This window comes from Pavona decussata, unplaced genomic scaffold (assembly GCF_977016875.1).
Source record: "Pavona decussata unplaced genomic scaffold, jaPavDecu1.1 SCAFFOLD_143, whole genome shotgun sequence".
Classification (NCBI taxonomy): Eukaryota; Metazoa; Cnidaria; class Anthozoa; order Scleractinia; family Agariciidae; genus Pavona; species Pavona decussata.
In genome coordinates, this window is record NW_028145556.1 from 3,242,631 (window position 1) to 3,268,894 (window position 26,264).

Sequence of the window (26,264 nt, forward strand, 5' to 3'; positions counted from 1 at the left end):
GTGAACAGGAAATTTAATTCACTACGGATTTACTCATAGTTTCTTGAATGCGAAAAGTATAAACAGTTTTCATCGCTTTCTTTACCCTCACTTCTTCCAAATCAACAATCAGACGATCAAATCTTCGAATTGTTGTTAATATTTAGGAAGAGTCCGCAGCATCAAAAAAGCTGCTGCTCTTATAAACTTGGCGCGAAAACATGACACGCTCTTCAGTTAATTTATTTCCCGCGTAAATCGTATTTCGCATAATTATGCCTTTCCGCACGCCATTCCACATACCATTCCGCAAACTCTTTCCGCCTTTTACCCTCACCGTTGTGTTTCACCCTATTCTTCTTTTGTGCATTCGTCACTTCCTTGCGTGAGTTCTAACAGAACAAAGCGTAGTTAAGGTGGCCGAACACAGTTTGCGCGCGCTTTACAGATTCTGTTAGTGATGCTATTAAGCACGCGCTAGGGTTGTGGTATGTTAAAACGGCGGTCGATAAAGTGATCCCTCAATTTCACATGAAATGGATAATAAAGTTAAGTTTTGATCCTAAATAACTAAGTATCTCGTTTCTGGACTCTTTTTCTTTTCTTTCCGAGCAAAACAGTCATTCACCAAGACCTTTGCATGATTTCCATGCTTGCCATGAAACCCAATTAAAGCCACGCTTGCTGTCCTGTGTGGGGCGGTCTCAGCAACGAATTAGCTGACAAATTACAAAAACTACAAAATCGCGCCATTCGGGTCATAACAAAGTCAGATTACTATTCCAGCGCTACCACACTACGCGGTAAGCTGGGATGGGATAATCTCTGTACCAGAAGGAAGAAGCAAAAATTGAAAATCATGTTTAAAACTTTAAATGATCAGTCTCCGGAGTACCTGAAAGGCCTATTTAAGCTCTTCAGCACGGACTATGGACTTAGAAACAGTGACAACAAATTGGCTCTCTGCCTAAGCCTCGTAACGATTTTTTGAAACTTAGTTTCTGCTACAGTGGGGCACATTTGTGGAACAGCCTTCCATCTAACGTCAGAGCCATTAGATCTTTTACTAATTTTAGAAATGAGATAGATCGCCAATTGTCCTCCTCGTACTCCCACCCGGCAAACATGTAAATCAGTTTTAATTTTAAATTTTTATCTTGTAACTGATGTTTTTACCGTGTCTAAATAAAGTTTATGTATGTATGTATGTATGTATGTATGTATGTATGTATGTATGTATGTATGTATGTATGTATGTATGTATGTATGTACGCAAGCGCATTTGTCCAAAAAATTGTGACTGGTTGTTTTCGTGGAAATGAACGGTTTTCAAAGGAACTGCTTATTACAATTTCGTGACATTTGGCATGAAAATAGTTCCCTAAAAACGTAACTTGCCTGCAAAGAGAAAATTAAATCTAACAGAGGCTATCTTCACAAAACATTAAAATGCAAAATCAACATTTTCAGGTTATCTCTCTGTTAAGGACGATGCCTAATAATACCGCAGTATTTTTGCGCGGTTTATGACTATGCGGGAAAAGCAGATCTTAGGAAGGGCTATGAAAATCCAAAAAGAAAATTGGGGGTAACCACGCATTTTTTAGAGATAATTAAGCAACAATTATTCTGAAAAGCAGTAAAATACAAAGCAATGTATGGCGTTTTTTTCCAAATTGAAGATTTATTATTTCTGAAAAATGCATGGTTACCCCTAATTTTGTTTTTGGATACCAAAAGCACTTGCTAAATTCTGCTTTCCCCGAAAAGTTTTTAACCGCGCAAAAATATCCTTGTATTAGTAGCCACCACCCATAGGAAACCCGAGCATCACGAGATGCGCAGAACGTATGCGCAGTAACAATAGTAGGCACGGTCCTTAAAATTACATGAAAGTAATGCAACTGTGTCAGTGTTTTGTGAGTTTTTCTGGATACAAAAAATGGAAAAAATCTAATGAGTACATTTTCTAAAAATAAAGGAAACCTACTATTATGGACGTTTAATAGTTCGCTGCGTTGCCATGGAAACGGTACAAGAAATACGAAAATACATTCCTTCTTAGTTAGTCTTACACCATACCAATTTTGGGCGTCCAGAAGTACATAGTTTCCAAATAACGTCTTCTAACACCTGTAGGCTTTTTTTTTCTCGGAAACCATAGAAGAAACAGTACAGCCGTTAACTTTAAAGTTAAGAAAACCAAAATCTCAACTGTGCTTTGTTTTGTTATAGCGCACGCATTGGAGTGACGATCGGCACAGTTACGGACAAAGCACGGTTAAGACTTGTTCAGTTGTTTTATTAAGGGGGGACTTAACCTAAATTTGAATGAAATTTGAAGAGGTTTTAAGAAGGGATAGGGGAAAATATGATTTTTGGAACACTAACAGACAGTTGATACCCACGCAAGAACACCCCAGATTGCTAGTGGACTAACTTGGTATCCGTCTATTAATTGTTAACTACAAATTTCAAATTTAGAACTTTACTAAATCTTCAATATTTCTCGTTTCTCTTTATTTTACCACTCTTTCTGGAAAACAACTCCTCCCAAATAAACCCAAAAATCACCCAAAAATTCACAAAATAACCCCACAACACAGATTCACGATATGATGATAGGGTTTTTGGATTGCTTGAAACGCTAACGAGACATTTCCATTAAAGCCATGTCAAGTGGTGGAAAAATGGCATTAAGGTGTAACTCCCCCTCAAGGACAGTTCCTCCTTTTGCTACTGCGCATATGTTCTGCGCATCTCAGGATGGTCCGTGAAACTCAGGCGGCGCCTGCTAAAACAAAGAGATTTTTGCGCGGTTTATAACAACGCGTAAAGTGAAGTTCTTTGCAAGGATTATTGGAATCCGAAATGGAAATTAGGGGTAATCACGCATTTTTCAGAGATACTTAGGTTTCAATTTGGCCTAAAATTCCATACATTTCTTTGTATTTTGACGCTTTTAATTTGCTGTTTAATTCTCTCTGAAGAATGCCTAGTTCGCCCACCCCACCTCAGTTTCTTTTTGAGTTCCAGCAGTCCCAGTTAAATACTGCTTTTACCGCAAAGTCGAAAACTGCGCAAAAGCACCTCTGCATGTGTTAGGTGACACTGTTCTTAACTACGTTTTTCCCCCAAATAACTGGCCCCAGTTGTTCAAAGGCCGGATAACTTTATCCAGTGGATAAGTCACTATCCGACAGTTTCAATCTGTGCAAAGATTTCAGTATTTCCTCGTGCACAAGCAAATATGCACACTCTAACCACTGCTTACTTGGGGAGTGTACGAAAAGCTTGGACAACATTTAACGTGAAGTATATTTTAGACGCTGAAGAGTGCCTTATCCAGCGGATAAAGTTATCCGGCCTTTGAACAACTGGGGCCTGGTGTTTATCTCATTTATTTATTTTATTTTATGTTATTAGCTTTGCCTTTATGATACAAAAAAAAAATCACAATCAATATGCAGACGTTGGCAGGGACATCGCAACAGCTAAGAAGCCAATTACTGCGGGCCCTCTTATGCTCAAGAGTTTTAAATTTATTTTTTGATACTGCTTTCACAACTGCTAGCCAAGTGGGAATATATTACAGTCTTATACTATGATAACAAACATGGTGACCCTCTTTTCATTTTATTCAATTTTGTGTTTTGTTGGACGGGACGTGCTGAATAGCAATTCGATTACAGCTTCTTCGATAGAATCATCGTGAGGTATAATTTTTTCTTCATAAAGTGCTGCCATAGACTCATTATGCTGTACAAGGTGGTTCTAACCTTTGAGTCTGTGGGTGAAATCCTAGAGTGTGACCATTCAAATGAAAGCTGCTGAGCAGTACTTTCCTGTGGTGCTGTTTATTATGATGTATAAGGTGGTTCTAACCTTTTAAGTCTGTGGATGGAATCGTAAAGTGTGACCATTCAAATGAAAGCTACTGAGCAGTACTTTCCTGTGGTGTTATTTATTATGATGTATAAGGTGGTTCTAACTTTTGAGTCTGTGGATGGAATCCTAAAGTGTGGTCCCTGAAAGGTACGTAGCAGTACTTTCCTGTGGGGCTGTTTTTTGCTTCGTTTTCTTTCGTTGTTGCTGTTTTTTACTAAAACGGTGCAAAAGTTTAAAAAAAATTTTGTTAGAAATTTAAAGGGATTTGGCTTTGGTCAGGCAGTTCTTTGTACTTTAAACCATTCAGGGAACATATTTCAAAGCTCGTTTTACTCTCTCGTCGTGCAGCCAATCGCTGGATCGCATTCAGGGTCGCTGCTTTCGGGATTTACAAAAAATTCTTTCAATTCTACCGTAGTCTTTGGGTTTCATTTCCTTGAGAACTTTATGGTATCTTAAATGTAACCTTTTCTCTAAATCTTGCTTTGCCGCTAGAAATTGATATGATACTAATTTGACCGGCTTACATCTGAAACCGCGTACAAGAAATAAAGCGTTCTCTTTCACAAAGGCTCGTGTACATGCCTGCAAATGATCCCAGATCGGAAAAAATCGCCAAATTGCACGTGTTACAACAGTTATTATAGGGAAGTCAAGCAAAATGAACAGTGTATGAAAGATATAAACTTGAACAATTTTATCAAATGTCATCAGGACCTGGCGCCATTAAATACGATGCAACAGCTTACTAACAGAAAAGTTTTACTTATAAACTGGACCATGCAGATAATTTTTCACTTATACCATAAAAACCCTTGAAATGTGCATCAGTTGAAGGGAAATTCCTTATATTTTCATGTAAGGCTAGCAGCACGAAATAAAGAGCTGGCTCTGTGCTCGCAGTTATCACATCACTGTCGAGAGTACCCAGTTACACTATCAAATTTGTAAGGAAAATATATATATTTTTATGTGTAAGTTTATTATCTTACGTACTTTTCTCTAAAGTACTAAAGAAGCACAGAATGAGAAGGAAAGCTGTCACAACACCCAATTTAATTTAACATAGAAATCTTGCACGATTTCAAAGAAGCCTAAAGTTATGTCTGCCTCGGGCTCAGTGCGCAGGCGTGAAAAGAGTCATCCAAGTGTCTAGACTGAGCTCAGACCATGTACTTTTTTTTTGCTTTTTAACAGAAGTGACGTAATCTAAGCAAAGCCTATCGTAACATAGACAGCGATGGCACCTTCGAAGATTCATGCTTTTTTTCTTCTTATTCTTTCTTAGTATGCTTACCGTTCTCTTCTCATGTTATTTTTCCTTATTCTTTCATAGTATGCTTACCGTGCTCATCTTCAATTAAATTATGCTGGAGGCAAGTGTCTTTGCCTCGCTTCCAATGCTGGATATACAGCTGTTTTGACAAAGGCTGTCCAAAAAAGCGTAAAAGCGTACTCGACAATTCCGAAAGGTAGTCTGGAAAATACCCAATAAATTTCAATAAAAGCTCAGAATCCACAATGCCTTGACCGTACAGCGAAGACTTGAGATGGCGAGATTAGGCATTGTGGATTCTGAGCTTTTATTGAAATTTATTGGGTATTTTCCAGACTACCTTTCGGCATTGTCGCGTACGCTTTTACGCTTTTTTGGACAACCTTTGTCGAAACAGCTGTATATTTCACGGAGGTTGGGGTTAGGATCGTTTCCGGTTCGGGTATTATTTGCGGTCCAACTGGGCTAGTTTCCGGTCCGCGGATCATTTGCGGAGGGAGGGGTCAACTTGGAGTTTTCGCTATAGGTTTCCCTGGATTATCCTGGCCATGAGGAATAATAAAGTTGGCTGCTTATGGCCAAGATCATCCAGACAAGCAATCCTATAGCGAAACCTCCAAGTCGACCCCTCCCTCCTGCTTATGGGTCAACAAAGCTATAAATTGCCTTTAGTTACTGACAGTGCAAGGGATAACGACCAAGAACTACTGCCTCATTTTAGAGAGTGACTTCCATTTACATGATTACCAATCTTTATATGTGAGATAAGAAGTGTAACTGGCACTAACGAAACGTTTTCATCAGAAAAGTAAACGAGGAGGGATTGGGGAGAGAAAGGAAAAAGTACTTTCTTCTTCCTGGTGCGTTTCTCGTGGCTTGCAGCATTTGACTTCCTTGTAATTTTCATCTCACCATACTGTCGATTCGTTTCAATTATAAGTTCACCAGCAAACGCGACAAACTCTTGATTAATTTTGTTTGGGGAGGAAATCAATGAGATGGTAGATCCACAGAAAAAACGGTCACTAACTTATCCGAGACTTAGTTTGGCGTGATTATCAAAACTTTCATTAGAATCAAGGAAAGTCCTGAAACGAAGGAATGTGGGGAATTTGCCACAAAATTATCTAAGGACTGCGAGTCAGCTCGGGGGGTGGGGTTGAGTGTGTGTCTGTGGGTGGGTGGGGGGAGGGGGGTGAGTGGGTCACTCTTAGAATTAACAGATGCATTACTGTACGTTGGAAAAATAAATTCAATCCACCTCCTCTTTATGACAGGTATTTTTGAAGCAGACTACGATGAAAAGTAAAGCAATTTTCACTGACTATCCAAGACAATTCTTTTCGCAATAAAGCCAACGATGAAGCCACAGAATTCCTTCGTGAATTTTTTGGCATGACATCACCTTTGGCAAAAAAGAAAACTCTTTCACAAACCAAGTGGCTTCACAAAAATAAAATTCCGACTCATCACTGTCTTTGAGGTGAAAACTAGAATTTCCCTGACTTGATTCAAAACTCCCTGGCTTCACCAACCCTGAAAAATATCCTTGTTTTCTCTTTACGCCTCTTCCCTGATCGAGGCAACCCTGAGTAAAAATTGCACAGCTATGAGCCAAGTTATAAAAAAATGAACTTTTAAGTTTTCCCCTCATAAAGGAATGAACATTACTGTACTGGTATCATGTAAACACTCCATAACTTCCCTCTGGGTCAACTGTTATTTAGAAAACCATGTCTCCATATCACTATAACAAGTCTGTAAAATCTGAACTAAAGAAGATAATTAATATCAATATTCTGTTTTAATATTTATCAAAACAAGTAAATATAAATTCTCTCTTATTATATATAAATTATTTGCTTTTTTAAAGTGTCCATTTGGAAATCTAACATCTCACTATTGAAAAATTTACTTGTGTTCATAATGAAGCTTAGCTAAAAATTCTTCGACATTTAAATCTGATGGAAAATTTATCCCCTCTTCTCGAGTCTTTGGTCTCTGAAAGAAAGCAGAAATGTTCAATAAATAAACAATTTTAGTTTTCACTTTTCAATGAAACATTGCAACAAGTTCTTAAGTCTCAGTGGTAACGAGATTTGTGTAAAGTGACTGAGTCAAGTTGTAGCTGGAACAACTTTTGTTAAAATTGTCATATTCCTTTTTACAGTGTCTGAATTATGCTGCCCTTAGGTCTGATTTGTTCTCCACTGCTGCTCGTATTGTTTCCGGCTAAACAATGGTTGAGATATTCTGACTCTCAAACAGTTGAACCTTTTTAATTTGGCTCCTCTTATGGAACTTTTCCATGACAACGATGGTGCTGCAATTTATGTTGGAAGAGCTGCAACCCGGTGCACCTTTGTTTGTTTGAACGCTCACACTATAGTTGAATATCTTTACAGGAATGTTTCTATTGATCAATATTATTGCTTCAACAAATTCCAAAATCTATTGTGGGTTGTGCCGCACAAGGCCAAAAATTTTAACGAAAACATTTAACAAAGACGATTATCAGGCTTCATAACCATTGCCTTTGAAATCTTCTTCTTCTTCTTCTTCTCATTTTATAACAGAGTTTAACCACTTTTTCGTTTTGCTCTTTTATCATAATCACAAGCTTGGTGTTGTTTCAAGTTTGGTGTGTTTGTATTTGTCTCGTGTCTGCTATCTGCTGTAATAAGAGCCAACATGTAAGCACCACCGCCCCCCCCCCCCCCCCCTTCCCAAACCCCCAAACGAGCTCAAATATGTTTAAATGAAATAAAAAAACAAGAATGATATTGTCATAAGCAAAATCTATGTCTTGTACTGCGCACATTTTGGCAAAAATTGGATACAACTCTCCTCATTCAACATCGCCTGTGCCTAAGATTAATGTTAGAAGTTCGAGATATGTTCCAAAATCCTACAACATATGATGGGTCAGACAAAGGAAGGAAATTTGTAAATTTGATTTTCATGAAATAATAATCCTATAAGTGTCCTTGTCATGCCGTTTACAGCAGCAAAAAATAAGTAGGATGAACCCACCTTGGAAGGCCGAGATGATTTGCTTCTCTTTCTCTGTAAACAAAACAATGTCAAGAACTGTATGTGGGCCAAAAGTGATAATTATAATTCGCACATTTTTAGGAAGTTGACTATCTAATGATAATAACAATAACAGCAACAATAACTATGACAATATTATTGCAATAACAAAGGCAAAATAAAAATAACGATAATAAATTTCTACAGCACATAGTCAATAATACTAGTCAAATGTCACTGCAGCTTCGCAAGAGTTGAAAGCTAAAAAGTATAAAATTAGAACCAAAATAATACAACTGATTTCTAGCCAAAAAAAAAATAAGTTAATAAAAATTACAGACAGTACCCTAAACAACTAAAAAAAAATAAATTCTGTATAAAAAAAAGTTTTCATTACTCATAGCAATTTTTGTTTTTGTCAACTCATAAATGGTAAAGAATCGTGAAGCAGGAAAATTTAAAAATCTGAAGTCTGATTAGAAGAAAAGGAGTTACACTGAACATTGGCTGGTGTGTCAACATGGAGCGCATCGCGCATCCTAAGGGTGGATTCCAATGTCACGTAAGTTTTACTTGTGTATAGATGTAAACTCAGCTGGCTTTAGGTATGTAAATAAAATACGAAGAAGAGATGTGTGAGCTGTGTGCGTAAATGTAAAAAGTTCAACAGCCCTCGACGTTTTACATTTACACAAGCCGTTTATACGTCGCTTCTTATTTTGTTTATGTACTTTAAGGCAGCCCAATATACAACCATACGCACGACGTACAATTTATGCAACAGTGGAAACAACCTTTAACCCCATGTGATGGGATAATGCTATTCATTAAGGCATGCACTAAACAATTGTAAAAATAAATTAAACTATAAATAATGCAATAATTTTACCTTCTGAAGATGAATTGAATCCCTTTGTCGTTTTCTTGCCTGATGAGATGATCCTGTCATTCCCCTTTCACCATTTGTTCGTGAATTGGAGAAAACAACAGAATTTTCTTTCATCAGTTCACTACATTCTTGATTCAACATTGCCAAAGATGAAGTGCTGTCGTTCATGTTTTCTAATGGATTTTTTAAACTTGTTTCACCGGGCACTGTTTCTCTCAATTCCTGCTCCACAGCACTCAAGCTTGATGAATGATGACCATTATGTTTTTTACTTGACACGTCAATGTTATCTTTAGAGACATTCATATTCTCAAGAGATGTTGAGTTTTCCTTTAACGGTTGGTAAGCGACCTCAACTTCAGCTGAATGAGGTATATCATTGTTTCGTAAACCTTCAGCTCCAACCTGTTCATTGTTTGAACCAGACACAAGATTGTGAGGACCAGCCACGTTTGTCTGAGAATTTACATGCTTTAGTGCCAATGTTTGTAACAAATTGGATGCCTGTAGGGAGAGAGGTTCCGAAGATGTTGATAAATCATCCGCACCTGCATTAACTGTCTCTCGTGACATTGAAGGACCCAATCCACTTGACACCATGATCCTGCTATCTTCAACACCGGTCGTCAAATTTCCAACACTTAAAGCAGTAGCACTACTTACTCTAGAGTCTGTGTGATGTCCAGGTATAACAGCTGGACTAAGCCCAGTTGAATTTGTCAAAGTCACAGTATTAACAGCTTGTGTCACTAACGTTTCATCTGAAATAGCTGAAACATTCAACAGAGCAAGACTGGCAGGTAATGGAGAATGACCAGAGCGTGTAGTAACTGGAGAGACAGATGAAGGGATTGGACACACAACTTGGACCACTGAAGGAGAATTGGGTTGGTCTGTGGTGGGGAGACTAACAGGGGGAGAACAAATGGGAAAATTGTGCAGAGTAAATGGTGAAGGCATGTGAACTGAACTGGAAGGGTTGAAATTTACAGGGGTTGGGGTGGGGCAAGTGGAACTGTTATTGAAACTGACAGGACTAAGTGAAGAACTTGTTACCATGGTGAAATGATTGGCAGGTAAGACGAAGGGGCGTGCAACTGCATCTGTGAAACCAACAGGTGATGGAGAAGAGCTAATGACATTGAGAGGCTGAGGGGTGGAGTCAGGAAGACAGTTGTTAACAAAACTGTCAGGTGCTGGGTTGGGACTGGAGTTTGGCATCATAATATTTGCTGGTGAGACATGAGGGAGGCTTGTTCTGTTTAGGGTACCGGCATAAGTAGTAAGTGGCTTGCTGATGTTGATGCTGTTAGCAAAAGTCGAACATGATGCAGATTTTGAGAATGATGTCGCTGTTGGTTCAGGTGGTTTCTTGGCTATTATTCGCTGCCTACCATTGTTTGCACCTTTTTTGTTTGCTGGGGTTTTACTTTGTTCTTTAATCTTTGTATTCTGTTTTTGATCATTCTTATTTTTAGAGCCTTTCTTTCGGCCTCTTTTTCTTGGGATTGTTTCATTTCCTTCAGTAAACTTTAGCGCACGTACATAAGGAAGCGTTGAGGTGATTAAAGCAGGCTGATTAACGGTAGATTGTCTGCAAGGTTGCTTGTCAGGACTTCTGTGGATAGAATGCGCACCACTTGATGAAGTACCGGGATTGTGCTGTCCTGATACAGGATCATTTGTACAGTAACTTAGCTGTGGCGTCACTTGAGAGGAAGCCTTTTTCTGAGGGCTTCCAGCCAATAAGAGCAGGGCATCTGTAACAATACTTGTAGCTGAGAAAAAAATTATAAAAAGCCAAGCATCAGATCTGAACTTTGGTTTTGCCTTTTAGACCTCTCACATGTATCTCACTAGGACTAAGACGTAGCACTACTTCTCCTGGGCAACCAAATTTTCTGTAATTCTGGGTGATTGGCTATGAGGAGTTCGATATATATCGTCATCATCATCATCATCACCGTCATTGCTGTCATGTGTTTTATCCTGCCTTGTGTTACAAACAATACAAAAGGTATCCGCGCTGTTCAACTGTATTAACCTTCTCTTAACGTGCATATGAAGAGAAAAATAATCGATGCCTATTTGAAACGCCTTTCAAAGAGAACAAGGACGGCATTTTCTTTGTTTGAACATCTTCTCTTGTTCCAAAAACTGATGAAAAAGTCACAAATAGTTTTAGTTCAAAGATAAATCCCAAAATCAAGAATATCTCAGGAAATATAACAGTGACGCTGTTCAAACTTGGCACCAATAATGTATACGCCAGGTAAGAAACAAAATGACACCCATTTAGATGTTGCCATAGTGTTAACCTTGTCCCCTTTCTTTGTGTTATGAACCAAATTTCTCCATTTTCGACCAGACAAGGAGTCCTACTCGAAACACACAAAATGCCCATGTTGCCCTACGCCTCATCAACAGCTTATTGGGAGTAAACGATGACTGATTAAGACAAAAAATGAATGAAAATGAGGGAAAATTGTTGCAATGCCAACAGCACAGTAGGCTACGTTTTGTGTCTTGCCTGAGGTACATTACTGCTGCCAAGTTTCAGCAGTATCACTTTAATATTTCCCACGATATTCTTAATTTTATGATTTATCTGATCATAAGTTGTCTCAGTACAAAGGTTTATGCAATCTTTGTACTGAGACAACTAGTGATCAGTCTTTTCAACAGAAACTTCAATACCTCTGGAACAAGAGAAGATATAATTTCAGAAACAAAAACAACCGTATTCTTCACTTTGAAAAGCCTTTCAAATAAGCATAATTTATTTTTTACTTGATAGGCACTTTAACCCTTTCACCAAGGAACTGTGAATGCCTACAATAATGAGATGTCACCTTTGCAAATGTTTGAGTGGGAGAAAAGAAGAAAGTTGTGATAATCCATTGACAGTATGATAGGACTGTCAGAGTACAACAGCCTTGACTGTTTATGTGCTATCTGAGAAACCTGTCCAGACCTGATAAATGTAAACCAGAGGCACATATCACTCAATTATTAATATTAATTAAATATTAATCTGAGAAACCTGTCCAGACCTGATAAATGTAAACCAGAGGCAGATGAAGAACCTTGATGTTCTAGTGGTTGCTGGTTTGATACTTGTAGTGTGATGTTCCCATCCCTGAAATCTGATGCAGAACATGGCGTGTGTAGGTGTTGGTTTGATCCTGGCAATATGGTGATTCCATTTCCAAAATCAGACACTGTTCCTGTGGCTAATGATGGTAAGGCTCCAAGGGTGTCTAAAAAATAAATGCAAAGTGAAATCCTACAATATGAACATTCAAATAACAGTCACACAGCCGTACTAATGTATAAAATGGATGAATTCCTAAGGTGTGACGATTCAAATGAAAGCTACTGAGGAGTACTTTCCTGTGGTGCAGCTTATCATGCTGTACAAGGTGGTTGTAGCCTTTGAGTCAGTGGATTGAATCCTGAAGTGTGACCATTCAAATAAAAGCTACCGAGCAGTACTTTCCTGTGGTGCTGTTTATCATGCTGCACAAGGTGGTTCTAGCCTTTGAGTCTGTTAATGAAATCCTAAAGTGTGACCATTCAAATGAAAGCTACTGAGCAGTACTTTCCTGCGTTGCTGTTTGTTATGCTGTCAAGGTGGTTCTAACTTTTGAGTCTGTGGATGAAATCCAAAAGTGTGAACATTCAAATGAAAGCTTCTGAGCAGTACTTTCCTGTGGTGCTGTTTATTGTGCAGTGTAAGGGGTTGTACCTTTGAGTTTTCTGGTGAAATCCTAAAATATAACCATTCAAATTTTACTGCTGAGTATTGACGGAGCTCATTATTTAAATATTAAGGTTATCATATTGTTTAGCCAAGGAATACCTTGTAGCTGTGATTCAGAGGTAGACAGAGAGGAGGTAGATTTGCCCAAATGATTTGAATCGGCAGGTTTTTCTGACAATTCTGTACTTGAGTTTGTTGCAGATGGCAAAGCATTCAATGCATCTGTTAAGAAAACAAGACAACATTCTTGGGTGATTCAGACATCAACTGGAAAAGTTGTACTAGAGACCTCCATGATCCAGGTTATATACTTCGGCAGTCCTGGTATCCACTCTCATACTGTTAATACTTATTAAGTAAGGGACATTTTCCTGCAAGTTGCTACACATTGCTGCTGAGAACGTTACATTGTAAGTTGCAGCAAACATGTTGCGGCACAACATAATGACCCAAAAAATTGAAGGCTTGTCCACATTTCTCGCAACTTAAATTCACAACACAATTTTTTGTTGTAACACAAGTTCTGAAGGGGGCGGTACAAATGCCATTTCATCCACAACCTGTCTGCAGTTGTAGGGAAATTTCCTTTATACAGTCAACAGTCAGTCAGTGCTGTACACAGTCAAGAAACTTACCAAGTCCAAAAAATGAAAACAGTACATCAAAGGCTGGGTCTGCCTGCATAAGATCCATAATTTCTTTAACAGGGATATCACCTCCCGCTTCCTTTAGTAAAAAATGGTAACAAAATTCTTAAGGTTACACACACATAACGGAATAAACTGAATATAACACAAGAAATATCAACTACAACACAACAACAATTCAGGCAAGTAATAAAATACAGGTGTCTTCACTTAATTTTAGCTGCAAAGAAAAAAACAACAAAAAAACAATCTCTTCCTACTGAGATTAGGGTTTCATGTTTTCACGAAGCTCATTCGCTACTCAGCAGTAGAACAGGTCAAGGATCCAAATCCCATACAGGACAAAGAATTTCCAACATATTCACTCAGCTTTGTGTGATTCCAAATTATTTATTACTTGGGTTGTGCATCATTAAAAATAAATGGAATACAATGAGGATGGGGTGTAGTGTCCTCTACCTATGTACTTCAAGTTCCCATCCCCTCCCACCACTGATAGGTCCCACCTCTACCTGGTTTGATGCCATTAACACATCATCACTGCTAGCCTCAGTTGTCGTCATGCTCTGTGTGGCAGTTGAGGGCCGTTCGTCACTAGCAGGCTGCACTCTTGAGCTGCAACATACAGTAATACCATCAATATTGTAAAGAAGGTACTTATGATATTTTCGCAGAAAATTAAAGTTAATGTTTGGCAAAGCAAGGCCCGCGTTGTCCCAGCGGTACCTCCTGCGGGGTGTTTACCATACTTAGCACAAATCGGTCAAGCACATATTATCGATTGATCATTCGTCTCTTTCTCAGTATTACTGCGAGTTTCCTACGCAGCAAGGTTAATGAGGCACCCCCTCGGCATGGCGCCATGTGCCGAGGCCCCTCATCCTTTATGCGGTCGGTAGGTCCTATCCCCATCTGAGCCTTGCCAGTACATACCATTAATGTCTGTTGTGTTTATTGCATGCCTTTACATTAAGTGCACCACGAGAAGGTGCAAATTATTGTCAACGAGTCAGCCGAGCGAAGACACGAGGCTGGCGAGGCGGCACCATTATAGAGCCGTGCGAAAGTACTGTGCGGGCGCAAAAAATCTCGAGTGATCGAGAGCCATGTTTGTAAGGTAAGATTCCTGAGTGTAAGGTAAGATTCCTGAGATTCCAATGACGTAGTGAAAATTGCAACGGACCAATCGTAGCTAGCAGCTTGCAGAGATTGTGATGTCAATGCCGCATGGTTCTGATCGTCGATGCTCACCGGCTTTGGCATTTATCGAGTGTAGACCAAGTTTGAGGCAAGAAAAACGCCATTTTCACCCGTTTTTGTAACGTTTATTTGTTTTTATTACCAATTCTACGTGAATGTACTTTAGTTAAGTGCCACTGTAGTATATTTATCGAGCTAGCAAGCTCAACAATCGGCCAGCGAGCCAAAAGAGTGCTCGGCCAGCGTGCCAAATCCAGACAACGCCAGCGGGCATAAAGCAATCAAAGAAACTGAGAAACCTCTTTAAACTGAAATATTCAATCTAAGCAAAGCTAAAGCAAACGACAACTGTAGCAACTATCGGCCAGCGAGCCACACGAGAGTAAACTCGACATCGGCCAGTGAGCCAACTTTGTCACCGCCAGCGAGCAAAAGGCAATCAAAGCAACTGAGATTTAAACTTAAAATTAACAGCAAAAATTAACGTTTCAAGCGACGAGCAAGCAAGCTACATTCTGGGAATTCAACAGCCAAAAAATTACAGGTTTGATAATAATTTGTGAATTTGTACTGAAATACTATTTTAATTGACCGATTCTTTGTACTCTGAACAGTTTTTGCAAAATATTTGAAAAACGTGCCCCGCACGAGTCGATAAATTCGCTTCGAAATGGACTTGTAGTTCCTTCAAATCGCTTGCGCGTCTCTCGTCTCGCATTTATAATTATACGCGTTTCTTTCTAAAGCGTAAACAAAGACTTTTCTGAATAAATTTTTCATTTAGGAAAGCTTTCTGTGTGTTTTTCTTTCTATTTTCATTGAGACAAGATGCCTGCTACACTGGCATTACGCGTGATGCTGGGGCTGATTCATTTATTCCAACTGTATGCTTCGCCGATTGATAAATCTATCCTTGCTAATGGAATAGTTTGAGTCACGACGATCGTGTTACATTGTTTCCCTTGTGTTACGCGACTAAGACTTTCCCCGGAAATTTTTGAAATTCCATTACGATAACATAAGCTTCTCAATGACCTCTTTTCAGTCTCGCGTCGTGGTCTAAGACTGTCAAACAAAGCACGATTCCTTCGCCAGGAACTCACCAATTTCCACCGTTTTAAATGTCGGGTGCTTCTTAGAAGTTATTCTTTCGATTCACCGCTTCAAAATGGTGAAATTTCTGTTCGAAAACGGCACACTTGAGTCCAGAACATGTTAACAATATCGCGCCAAATTTAATCCGGATTTGATAAATAAATCAAATGATGCTTTGACGTCACACAGGTAGGGGTGAGTGGGTCCCCTCTCTCGCGATATAAGCGACAAAAAAGGATTTTGATTGGCCTTCTTTTGTTGAAGATAATCAGGACAATACATCCCGAGTAGGAGAGGGGAGAGTTTAATGAATAAATTAATGTACACATTTGTGGCTACGAGGAAGAAAAAAAAAACAAGATGCCTGCTATACTGGCATTACGCATGATGCTGGGGCTGACTCATTTATTCCAACTGTATCCTTCGCCGATTGATAAAACTATCCTTGCTAATGGAATAGTTTGAGTCACGACGATCGTGTTACGTTGTTTCCCTTGTGTTACGCGACTCAGACTATCACCGGAAATTTTAGCAAATTCCATAACGATAACGTAAGCTTCTCAATGACCTCCTTTCAGTCTCGCGTCGTGGTCTAAGACTGTCAAACAAAGCACGATTCCTTCGCCAGGAACTCACCAATTTCCACCGTTTTAAATGTCGGGTGCTTCTTAGAAGTTATTCTTTCGATTTACCGCTTCAAAATGGTGAAATTTCCGTTTGAAAACGGCACACTTGAGTCCACAACATGTTAAAACAATATGGCGCGACAATTTAATCCGTCTTTCATAAATATATCAAATGATGCATTGACGTCACACAGGTAGGGGTGAGTGGGTCCCCTCCCTCGCGATATAAGCGACAAGAATGGATTTTGACTGGCCTGCTTCTGTTGAAGACAATCAGAACAATACATCCTGAGTAGGAGAGGGGAGGGTTTTATGAATAAATTAATGTACAGATTTGTAGCTACGAGGAAGAAAAAAAAAACAAGATGCCTGCTACACTGGCATTACGCGTGATGCTGGGGCTGATTCATTTATTCCAACTGTATGCTTCGCCGATTGATAAAACTATCCTTGCTAATGGAATAGTTTGTGTCACGACGATCGCGTTACGTTGTTTCCCTTGTATTACGCGACCCAGACTTTCACTGGAAATTTTTGAAATTCCATTACGATAACATAAGCTTCTCAATGACCTTTTTTCAGTCTGGCGTCGTGGTCTAAGACTGTCAAACAAAGCACGATTCCTTCGCCAGGAACTCACCAATTTCCACCGTTTTAAATGTCGGGTGCTTCTTAGAAGTTATTCTTTCGATTCACCGCTTCAAAATGGTGAAATTTCCGTTTGAAAACGGCACACTTGAGTCCACAACATGTTAAAACAATATGGCGCCAAATTTAATCCGGATTTGATAAATAAATCAAATGATGCTTTGACGTCACACAGGTAGGGGTGAGTGGGTCCCCTCCCTAGCGATATAAGCGACAAAAAAGGATTTTGATTGGCCTGCTGTTGTCGAAGACAATCAGAACATTACATCCCGAGTAGGAGAGGGGAGAGTTTACTGAATAAATTAATGTACCGATTTGTGACTACGAGGAAGAAAAAAAAAAAAAAAAGAAATCGACCCTTTTTTAGACACGGTATGCCCCCTCGGGGCATCCCGCGTAAAAAAAGAAATCGACCCGTTTTTAGACACGGTATGCCCCTTCAGGGCATCCCGCGTAAAAAGACAACTGTGTAATCTTGCGTAAACAAACACATGCTCTCGAGACGATTCAAATTTCACCCTTGTGATGCGCGGATCAAATTTCATCGAAATTTCGGAATTTTTTACCTTCAAGTTTTTTTTTTTTTTTTTGGAAATTTTTTAATCGGCGACTAGTGTATTTTATTCCATAATTAGTAATTTTAACTATCTTAGACCAAAGGGGTGTTGTTGTTTTTTTTTTCGTTTTTTGCCCTTTAAGTTATGTATTTTTACTGCACATGGGGTAGGAAATAACTACTTTGCCAATTTTGCTGAATTTTGGAAAAACTTTAAAAAGGGCTGGTGCATAATGGGTTAATACCATTAACATCGAACTGGCCCATGCATCCCAAAGCAAACAGTTTGTGCATGTCCTTTGCCATCTGCAGCTGTTCGAATACGAAAAACATAAAATAATTGAAATATTTTGTTACTGTTTATGCTCACATGTTAAAGATTTCACTAAACTATACAACAAGCCTCGGAACGAAATGCATGTAAGTTTCTGTGTAAAGCCTCAAAGAACGTTTTTGTCAATGAAATGTACAATACTATTGTTCATTGTCAAAGTAGGTCATAACGTTGAAATTGTTACTGTCTACAGCTTAAGAAGATAAAAAGTTATTGTTGGGTTCATTTTTGTTCTGTATTCTTTTGTTAAAACCGTAATATCACGATAATTTAAAACCAAAAATCTCTTTCCATTTTGGCAATTCTCCGCTGTCGATTAAAATATTCACATAACAATTCAACACATTTCAAATTGTCTTCAATACTTCACTACAAAAAAATGTCGTACACAAAACATGAATCTGTGTCTTCAAATTATCAATTAGTATTTCTTTTGAATGGCTGCTCGTTGGCACTTAGCGAGAGCTATATCTAGTAATAACTTAACGTTCTGTCATTTGTCTCGGTCACAATGCTTCAAAATCCTTATTCCTGGACCTATAAGGTGATGAAAAGACAAGCACTGCAGTGGACCTTCAAAAAAAATGTTTATACCAGAACAATAGGATTGAGATATGCCAGTCAAAGCTAACAAACAAGCTACATCATGCATGAGCATGTACAGTGGAAACTGCTTGCTAACTCCAAAGGGAAACAAAAAATAGTTTGAGATAGTGGGGTTGGTGTTGAATTTTAAGTATCCTCCTTATAATAATATTGTCACAGTGGTTTTACCTTTCCGTCACAATCACAAGTCACTTTGGTACTATAAGTTTGTTTAATAAGACCCCTTTGATAAGAATGTTTTTACAATAACTGTCCAAATTCCCGCACGCTGATTGGCTCGTAGCTATTGTCTATAAGAGTACAGACAATAAAAATGACGTCAGATGTAACACGCATGCTTTCTCAACGAAAAAAATAGGCAATTCCGCTTATACTTTTTCCATGTTATCGTAAAAACAAATCAACGGCGGTTTTCTATGGTCTATACTCTTATAGACCATAAAATGACGCCATAAAATGTCCAAAACTTGGCAGTGAAACCACTCGCCTGCAGCTCGTGGTTCCACTTGAGTTTTGAACATTTTTTGATGTCATTTTATGGTCTATAACAGTATAGACCATAGAAAACTGCCGTCGATTTGTTAATTAGTTTGGGGATTTAAGCCTTAATTTTAAGAGCATGATTATTAAAGACATCACTGTATCCAACATTACTCAATTATTAATAAAGATTAAAGTCAATTAAAGATTTCAACACGTCAATGAGCTATGTTCTGACAATTATTTTGATGTGTAGAGTTTAAGGTATCACAGTAAATTTAAGTCAAGGAAAAGTATAATTAGTTCGAGTTAGCGGGGACTTCAAGTTAACCCAGTTTGAGTTCGTAGGGTTCTTCTGTAATGTGCAGTTCCAGAAAATATCCATACTCCCCCCATGGAAGGTTTTTTATTTTGCACCCCCATACCCCCAGGAAATTCCAATTTAGCTTCATACTTTGCTTCTAAAATTTTGACTTTTAAGACCCCCCCCTCCCCCTATGAATTTCAGATCACCTCGGGGTGGGTATGGATATTTTCTGGAACTGCACAATCGCATTACCATGTGGGTATCAGCGCAGTTAGCTTAAGTGAATTGGTAGTTAAAAGGAAAACAAAGTATCAAGACAAAGCAATCAAGTGTACACTGGTAAACACTTTGAACTAAGTCCATCTTCAGAGCACAAGAATCCTCACCTGCTGACCACTTTGTTGATGTTCTCAGCCAGTTTCTCTTGCAACAGAGGCGTGCTGAGTAGCGTGCCCAGAAATGATTCCTGCAATAAAGAAACAACAAACTGGGTGAACAAAGAAGTTGGTCACTCAACACTGTCTAATAAAATGTTTAATGACCAAATAACTTTTAAATGGTACTCTGGTACTCCTAAGGGAGGGGCTACTACCATATACAGTCGAACCTCCCTTTGCGACCACCTCTCGTAAGCGACCACCTCTCACAAGCGACCACTTTTCCAAAATACCAAAAGTTTTTAAGTCAAATCACTATAGATGGAACCTCCCGTAGGCGACCACCTCTCGTAAGCGACCACCTCCCGTAAGCGACCACTCTTAGAGATGATTGTTAAATATTTTCTATTGTTTTTAACCTCCCGTAGGCGACCACTTGACACGGCACAATCTGCTGTTTCTCTCACGGGCGGAAATTGACTGTAACATATTGGCCCACATCATTACAGTGGATGCCGTATAACTAAAAATCCCACAGCCGGAGCAACCGGAAATGTCTCCCGACATTAAAACAATGATAACATATACATGCACTATGGTACACTGAAATAAACTTTAATCAGGTTGAATCCCTTATAGGAAAAAAAACTCTCTTATCTGGTTAATAGCATGCATGTACATGCACGACCGGTGATGACTCTCTCAACCTTGTATTATTAAACAGAAAAATTGTGGCGATAAAGAACGTCAACTGGATTATGTAACAAACAAACAAACGCCAAAGTTGTTGATGTGTTACGCTTGAAATGTAACATTGCGAAAATGCCGTTTACTGATTGGTCCTAAACCAGGCAGACTAAAGAAAAGTTTTAACTTAGGGTTTCGATACATGATTATTACTATCATGTAAATTACCCGAAATTTAGACCTCCCCCCCCCCCCCCCTTTGTGGTCTGACCTCTGGTAAGCGACCACCTCCCGTAAGCGACCACATATCCTTGACATTATGGGTGGTCGCTTAAGGGAGGTTCGACTGTATAGTTATACAGGGAGGTGCGCACTCGGTAGGGAGTGGTTACCTTTTTTTTAATAATCTAAATTCACAAATGTGAAAAGATGGCCAGAAAAAAGCCCCTGAAGGATTTTCTCTATTTTTTGCCAAAAAATTTTTGCAGTCTAAGCATGAGCCTTGCGTCTAAATTATGCTTTTATAAACAGTGTACCTTTTTTCTTCAGTTTTAGGACTTAAAACTCCTAAACAGAGAATGGAAAGTGCTGAGTTTTTGTCATAAACTGACTAAGAGCCCTTTCCCTACCAAATTTTTTGGCTCAATTTTTCAAAACGGTAAAGAAAAAACCAGCTTGCTAAATGTAATATACCATTTAAAAGGTCTGGATGAGTGAAATTTATTTCTGAAATCAAGATACCTGAAGGAAGTCAGGTCTTTTATAGAAATGGTTTTAAAACATCAAAATAAAAACCACAAAATGTCATTGATCGACTCATGTGATGGGTATACCTCCAAAATGTAGCTGATTTTACAGCTTTTAATGCATAGAACACTCTGAGATATGTGAGAGTCTGTAAATGCATTAAGTGAAAATATTCCACAAACCAGTCAGGTGGTAAACCACATCATAGATACCAGAGGGTACCATTTTTATCCCTTTGAAAATGCAAATTAAAGATCTTTCCAAGACCAATTTACTAGCAAAATCGCAAGAGCATACTGCTGGCCACGCAACTGTCTGCGGACCTTTAACCCAGGCCCAAACAGTAATGCAACAACAAACACCCAAATGCTAAAGTGCCACCAGCGCCCAAACTATACGCCAATAAATGCTAACACCACGCTACCCCACGCCACCAAGGGGCAAACTTGTTCCAAGTCAGTAACTAAAGTTAAATTACATTTAACCCTATTTAAATATTTTTAAGCATCCAAAAAGTCAGCCCCTCCCGCTCTGCGGTTCCTGAGGGATGATGTCTCCTAATACAAACATATTTTTTCTTGGTTTGAATACAGTATGCAGGAAAAGCAGGCAACAGCAAGGACTTTTGGAATCCAAAATGAAAATTAAGACATATCCTGCATTTTCAGAAATAATTTACCCTCAAACTGCAAAAAAGGCCATGCATTGCTATGTAGTTTTCAAGTATTTAGAATAATAATTATGGTTGCTTAATTATACCTGAAAAATGTGTGGTTGCCTGTAGTTTTCTTTTTGGGTTCCTATAGCCTTATAATTAGCTGCAATCTGCTTAAACCAAAACAACAGTCATAAACCATACAAAAGTACAGCTGTACCTCTGCATTAGTGAAGGGGGGAGGGGAGAGTTGGGTGTGCTGCTCAGGCTGGTAAGGACAGTTCCCATACCTGGGTTGAGGACTCTCCCATCCCCAGATGGAAACCTAGAAAAGTCCTTACCGGTGTAAGTGAATCTGGCGCACACACGATGTCCGTTTCAACCTCCTGATTGGCAGACCATGGAACTGGCTTGATAGGTGAATCATGAACTGCGGATATACTGGAAACAAACAAGGACAGCTCTTGTATTTGATACTCTTCTGATTTAACTGAATGATCTCTGCAGTTTTAGTAATGTCAATCAAATCGCAAGACATTTGTAGAGCAATTAGTGGTGGCCCAGTAATGATGTATTTACCACATTGGATGTGAGATCTAAGGGGAGGGTAAGTGGTTTGAGGTCTAGCCTCAGTGTTGTGATGCTTCCTTTAACTACAATAAAGCTTCAATAAAAACGGGCGAGAGAGAACGTCAGGAAGAAAAGGCTCTCACGGCAACTTCTATCTGTTGCCATTCGTGATCTTAACTCACCACAAAACCCACGAATGAATGTCAATAGCTAGTAGACTGAACCACAACATGGAGAAACCCTTTCCTACTCTTATCAACTAAACAGTGGAATGCATTGATTTCTTTATTTTTGCTGAACTGCTTACACTCCACATTGTCTCTGAAGATCTGTTAAGTCTAATACATATAAATGACACTCCCACAAGTGCACTTACAAAATTGAAATTTTCAAAAACAAAGGAAATGTGAATCAATATTTAATGAAAGTCTGAACGATTTAAATTTGACTCAACACACTTTACGTTTTCAACAAGATTGGACGACCTGTTCAAACACCCCCGACATTTGGTTCAACAACTGTGTTGAACACATGTTAAAACCATTTAAACGAGACTTTTATATGGGAATAATCTACATGACAAGGAGATTTAGGTTCATGTTGCTTATGACAAACAACAAACTAACAGTGAAAATGACCACGTGACCAGGATTATGCTACATTTGCTGCTCGCCGTTTTCTGTCTGTAAACTTTTTGAGGTATAGTATAGTTTTGCATTTAGCATTAAAGGCTGGATTTATCGTTTTTGCTAGTTTTTCTCACTGATTTGCTAATTATAATTATTTCGAGGGAGCATAAACGAAAAACTGACATTAATTGCTGCCAAATGCGATCCTTATTCTCACTCATGTGGCATTTTTTTATAGATAATTATATTTTTCAATTGTTCAGTTTTAACAGAGTGAGATCCTGAAGTACTCCCACAAAATAATATGCCTCACCACAGATTTGCTACAGTTCATACAATAATTACAATTTTTAATTCAAATATAATTATGATATTAACACCTTACCCAGAGACACTCTGAGGAACTCTTTTCTTGGGTTGAACCCTGAAAAACAGAATTCAGAAAATCCCTCAGGGATGGGAGCATACTCCTGAGATTTTTGATGAGGTTGTATATATGAGCCACTTATGATAAGTGGACTGGCCAAAGTAAAATTAATTATTTAACATGTACTTTTATTTTTGATTAAAGAAGATATGGATTAAAAGAAGATTTTGGCAATTAATTGTAAAATATTTCCCCATTTCAAACTGACCTGGCTTTAACAACAACTATTACTATAAAATTTCAAAATTTTAGACCAAATTTCAAAATTTGTGCTCTTTTGTTTTTATTTGTGTTGTACATGTTGTTAAAGCTAAACAAAATAAAACAAACAGAGTTACAGAGTGGATAATGGTTAAATTTCTTAGCAAGACATGACTGTAGATAACTGATATTCCCACAGCACTGTAGGAAATACCACAAAAATGACAGAGATGCTGCCCTAAACATAAATGGTACCAGAACCCGCTGAGTTTGCTTCTCTCCCATTCTCAAATTCATTTTAACCCCTAATGGGTGTCAATTCTGGCAAAGTAAACAATCACATCTTGGTCGCTTGAAAATTATATTTTTCCAGCTTTTTCACAAAAAATACAAAACAGTAACTTAGAATTTAACACATCAACCTAAAAGGTGCAACAAGCACTCCCATTACTTTAATTTTACACACAAGTCTGCTCCCTACTCCCCCCCCCTCCCCCCCCAATTAGTGGGGTCTTGACAATCTGCGAGCCAGCGAGCCGGCGAGGCACTCCGGTTAGCCTAAATAGCACTCAGGTTAGCTTAAATAGCTCCCCAGTTAGCTTAACGGTTAGCATTTATGTTGGGGGTTGTTCATGCCTCACATGCCTCGCATGTTTTGTTCATGCCTCGCACGTCTCGCATGTTTTGTTCATGCCTCGCACGTCTGCCTCGCATGCCTCGCTGGCTCACATATTGTCCACACTCCAATTAGTGACAACATAAAAACATGCAAATTGATTTGACCGATACACGTACACTACAGTCAAATGATTATCACCTTACCCTTTCCGTTTTGGTGAGCGTAGTTGTAATTCCTGTTGATTGAGATTAGAACTAGACAAAGAATGTTCTTCAACATCCACAACGTGCTGATCCTGGCTGCTTTCATCATCAATTACTATTACAGGTGCGGTCTGTGCACTGGGCTGATCTGCTCCACTGTGGCTAAGATTTCCATCATTGCATACATCCACATCATCCATAACATCAAACATGCTGTCTGTTGCATCAGTATTCCTAGACTGTTCATTGATGGTACAACTTTTACCAACAGAAGGAGCCGTTAATGGTAAACAACTGCTTGGAGTGCCGGTCAACTGACCATTGCACGGCATAACTGGAACAGAAACTGGCACAGCACCCCCAACAGGCTGTGTATTGCTTGAGGTTTGGCGTTTATTTACGTCCTTGTTTGTAGATGACTGAACAACACTTGGTGCTCTTCTATTAGCGGAAGGCAACTGACTGCTATTAGCACAAGTATGGTGTGCCACCCCAGCTGTTGAAACTCTTGGTAAAGGAAGTTTTTCATTTGCATTGTTCTCTGGTAAACTGGGTGTTGACGAACATGGGATTGAAGGAGGGTTTGTGACTGTCTTTGCAGCATGTTGTTGATTTTTTTGTAACATGTTTCTCCTTGAACGGCCAATGTTAAGTCGTCTAGTACGTGCTGTTGGGGACAAAGGTATTGTAAAGTTAACCAACCAACACTGCCCTTTCTTGAAATCATAAATATTGTTTCTAAAAAGGGCAGTTATTGTTGAATTCCTATCCAATAAAATTCACTTAAACTTCCAAAATTGTACAATGCATAGTTACTCAAATGAACAAGTGAATCCCTGAAAACAAACATATAAACCCGAGCTGGGAAGTACTTGTGCATTCCCTCAAAACAACATCATAAAAAATATTTTGAGCACAGAAGTTCATGGATCTACATCTTAGTTACCCATGTTCAGGTGTTTTATTAAGATTTTGAACAGATGGAAAACAGATTACAAGACCTGGGCAGGTTGGTAAATTGAATAAGTCAGTTGAAGCAGCCAGGGAAAGTCATGTTCAAAGATGGTCAATTTACCTGGTGCTGAGCCTTAATGAAACCCTTGCATGCTAAATAAAGAAACAATGAAGACTTTTTTTGTGAACAAACTGTGACTTACTGGCCTGACTTCCCATGCTATTAAGCTTTGGTGTACCTGTAGGAATTGTGGCATATCTGCAAAACAATATAAATATTAAGACCTGGATAGATGCATTTTTTCAGTCAATTACAAAGGCATACAGTCAACTCTCACTTTGTGGACACCTTGCTATAATGGACACCCCAATAATACGGACAGCAAAAAATAAATTACAGATGTTTGACTGAAATAAATTCCCACTATTATGGACTCTCCAGTCCCGAGAGTGTCTGCAATAAAGGGAGTTGACTGTACTCGGAAAACGAAAATCTGAGTTCTCCCTTTTAGCTTACAGGTCATGACCTTCCAATTACTAGTTCAGATGCTCTAAATGAGTTAGCATAAATATCATCAGGACTAGTCCCAGAAAACAAGACTGTAAAACAAAATACTGGGACTCAAACTATAGCTTCAAGCCAAACGTCCAATGCAGTGACCACTTAACAGCAGGCTATCACATCTAACGGTAAATAGTAATTAACACTTTCACTCACAAATTGTTACCACATTGCACTTACTTCAGTTGACCAATCACAACATCCAAGTCCTTCCATAGAGATTTTAAAACAGCAGAGCTGGTTGGTATACCATTTTCCCTTCCTTAAAATAACAGGATAAAATTCAAATTTCTTGGGACAGCCAAT

The 26,264-nt window shown here is 38.8% G+C and overlaps 1 protein-coding gene across 1 annotated transcript in view; it reads right to left on the reverse strand.

Moving 5' to 3' along the window:
• Positions 1–6,394: 6,394 nt before the first annotated feature.
• The window catches only part of LOC146466623 (uncharacterized), a 28,198-nt gene continuing 8,328 nt past the window's right edge, over positions 6,395–26,264 (reverse strand). The window contains exons 4-16 of the mRNA XM_085127173.1: positions 26,139–26,220; positions 25,600–25,655; positions 24,443–25,109; positions 23,378–23,416; positions 22,135–22,234; positions 19,714–19,793; positions 13,988–14,090; positions 13,464–13,554; positions 12,928–13,050; positions 12,119–12,325; positions 9,066–10,843; positions 8,177–8,209; positions 6,395–7,144 (exon numbers count right to left, since the gene is read on the reverse strand). Of these exons, the coding sequence (XP_084983299.1) occupies positions 7,055–7,144; positions 8,177–8,209; positions 9,066–10,843; positions 12,119–12,325; positions 12,928–13,050; positions 13,464–13,554; positions 13,988–14,090; positions 19,714–19,793; positions 22,135–22,234; positions 23,378–23,416; positions 24,443–25,109; positions 25,600–25,655; positions 26,139–26,220 (3,449 nt within the window). The 3' untranslated portion in view covers positions 6,395–7,054. The remainder of the gene's footprint in view (positions 7,145–8,176; positions 8,210–9,065; positions 10,844–12,118; positions 12,326–12,927; positions 13,051–13,463; positions 13,555–13,987; positions 14,091–19,713; positions 19,794–22,134; positions 22,235–23,377; positions 23,417–24,442; positions 25,110–25,599; positions 25,656–26,138; positions 26,221–26,264) is intronic.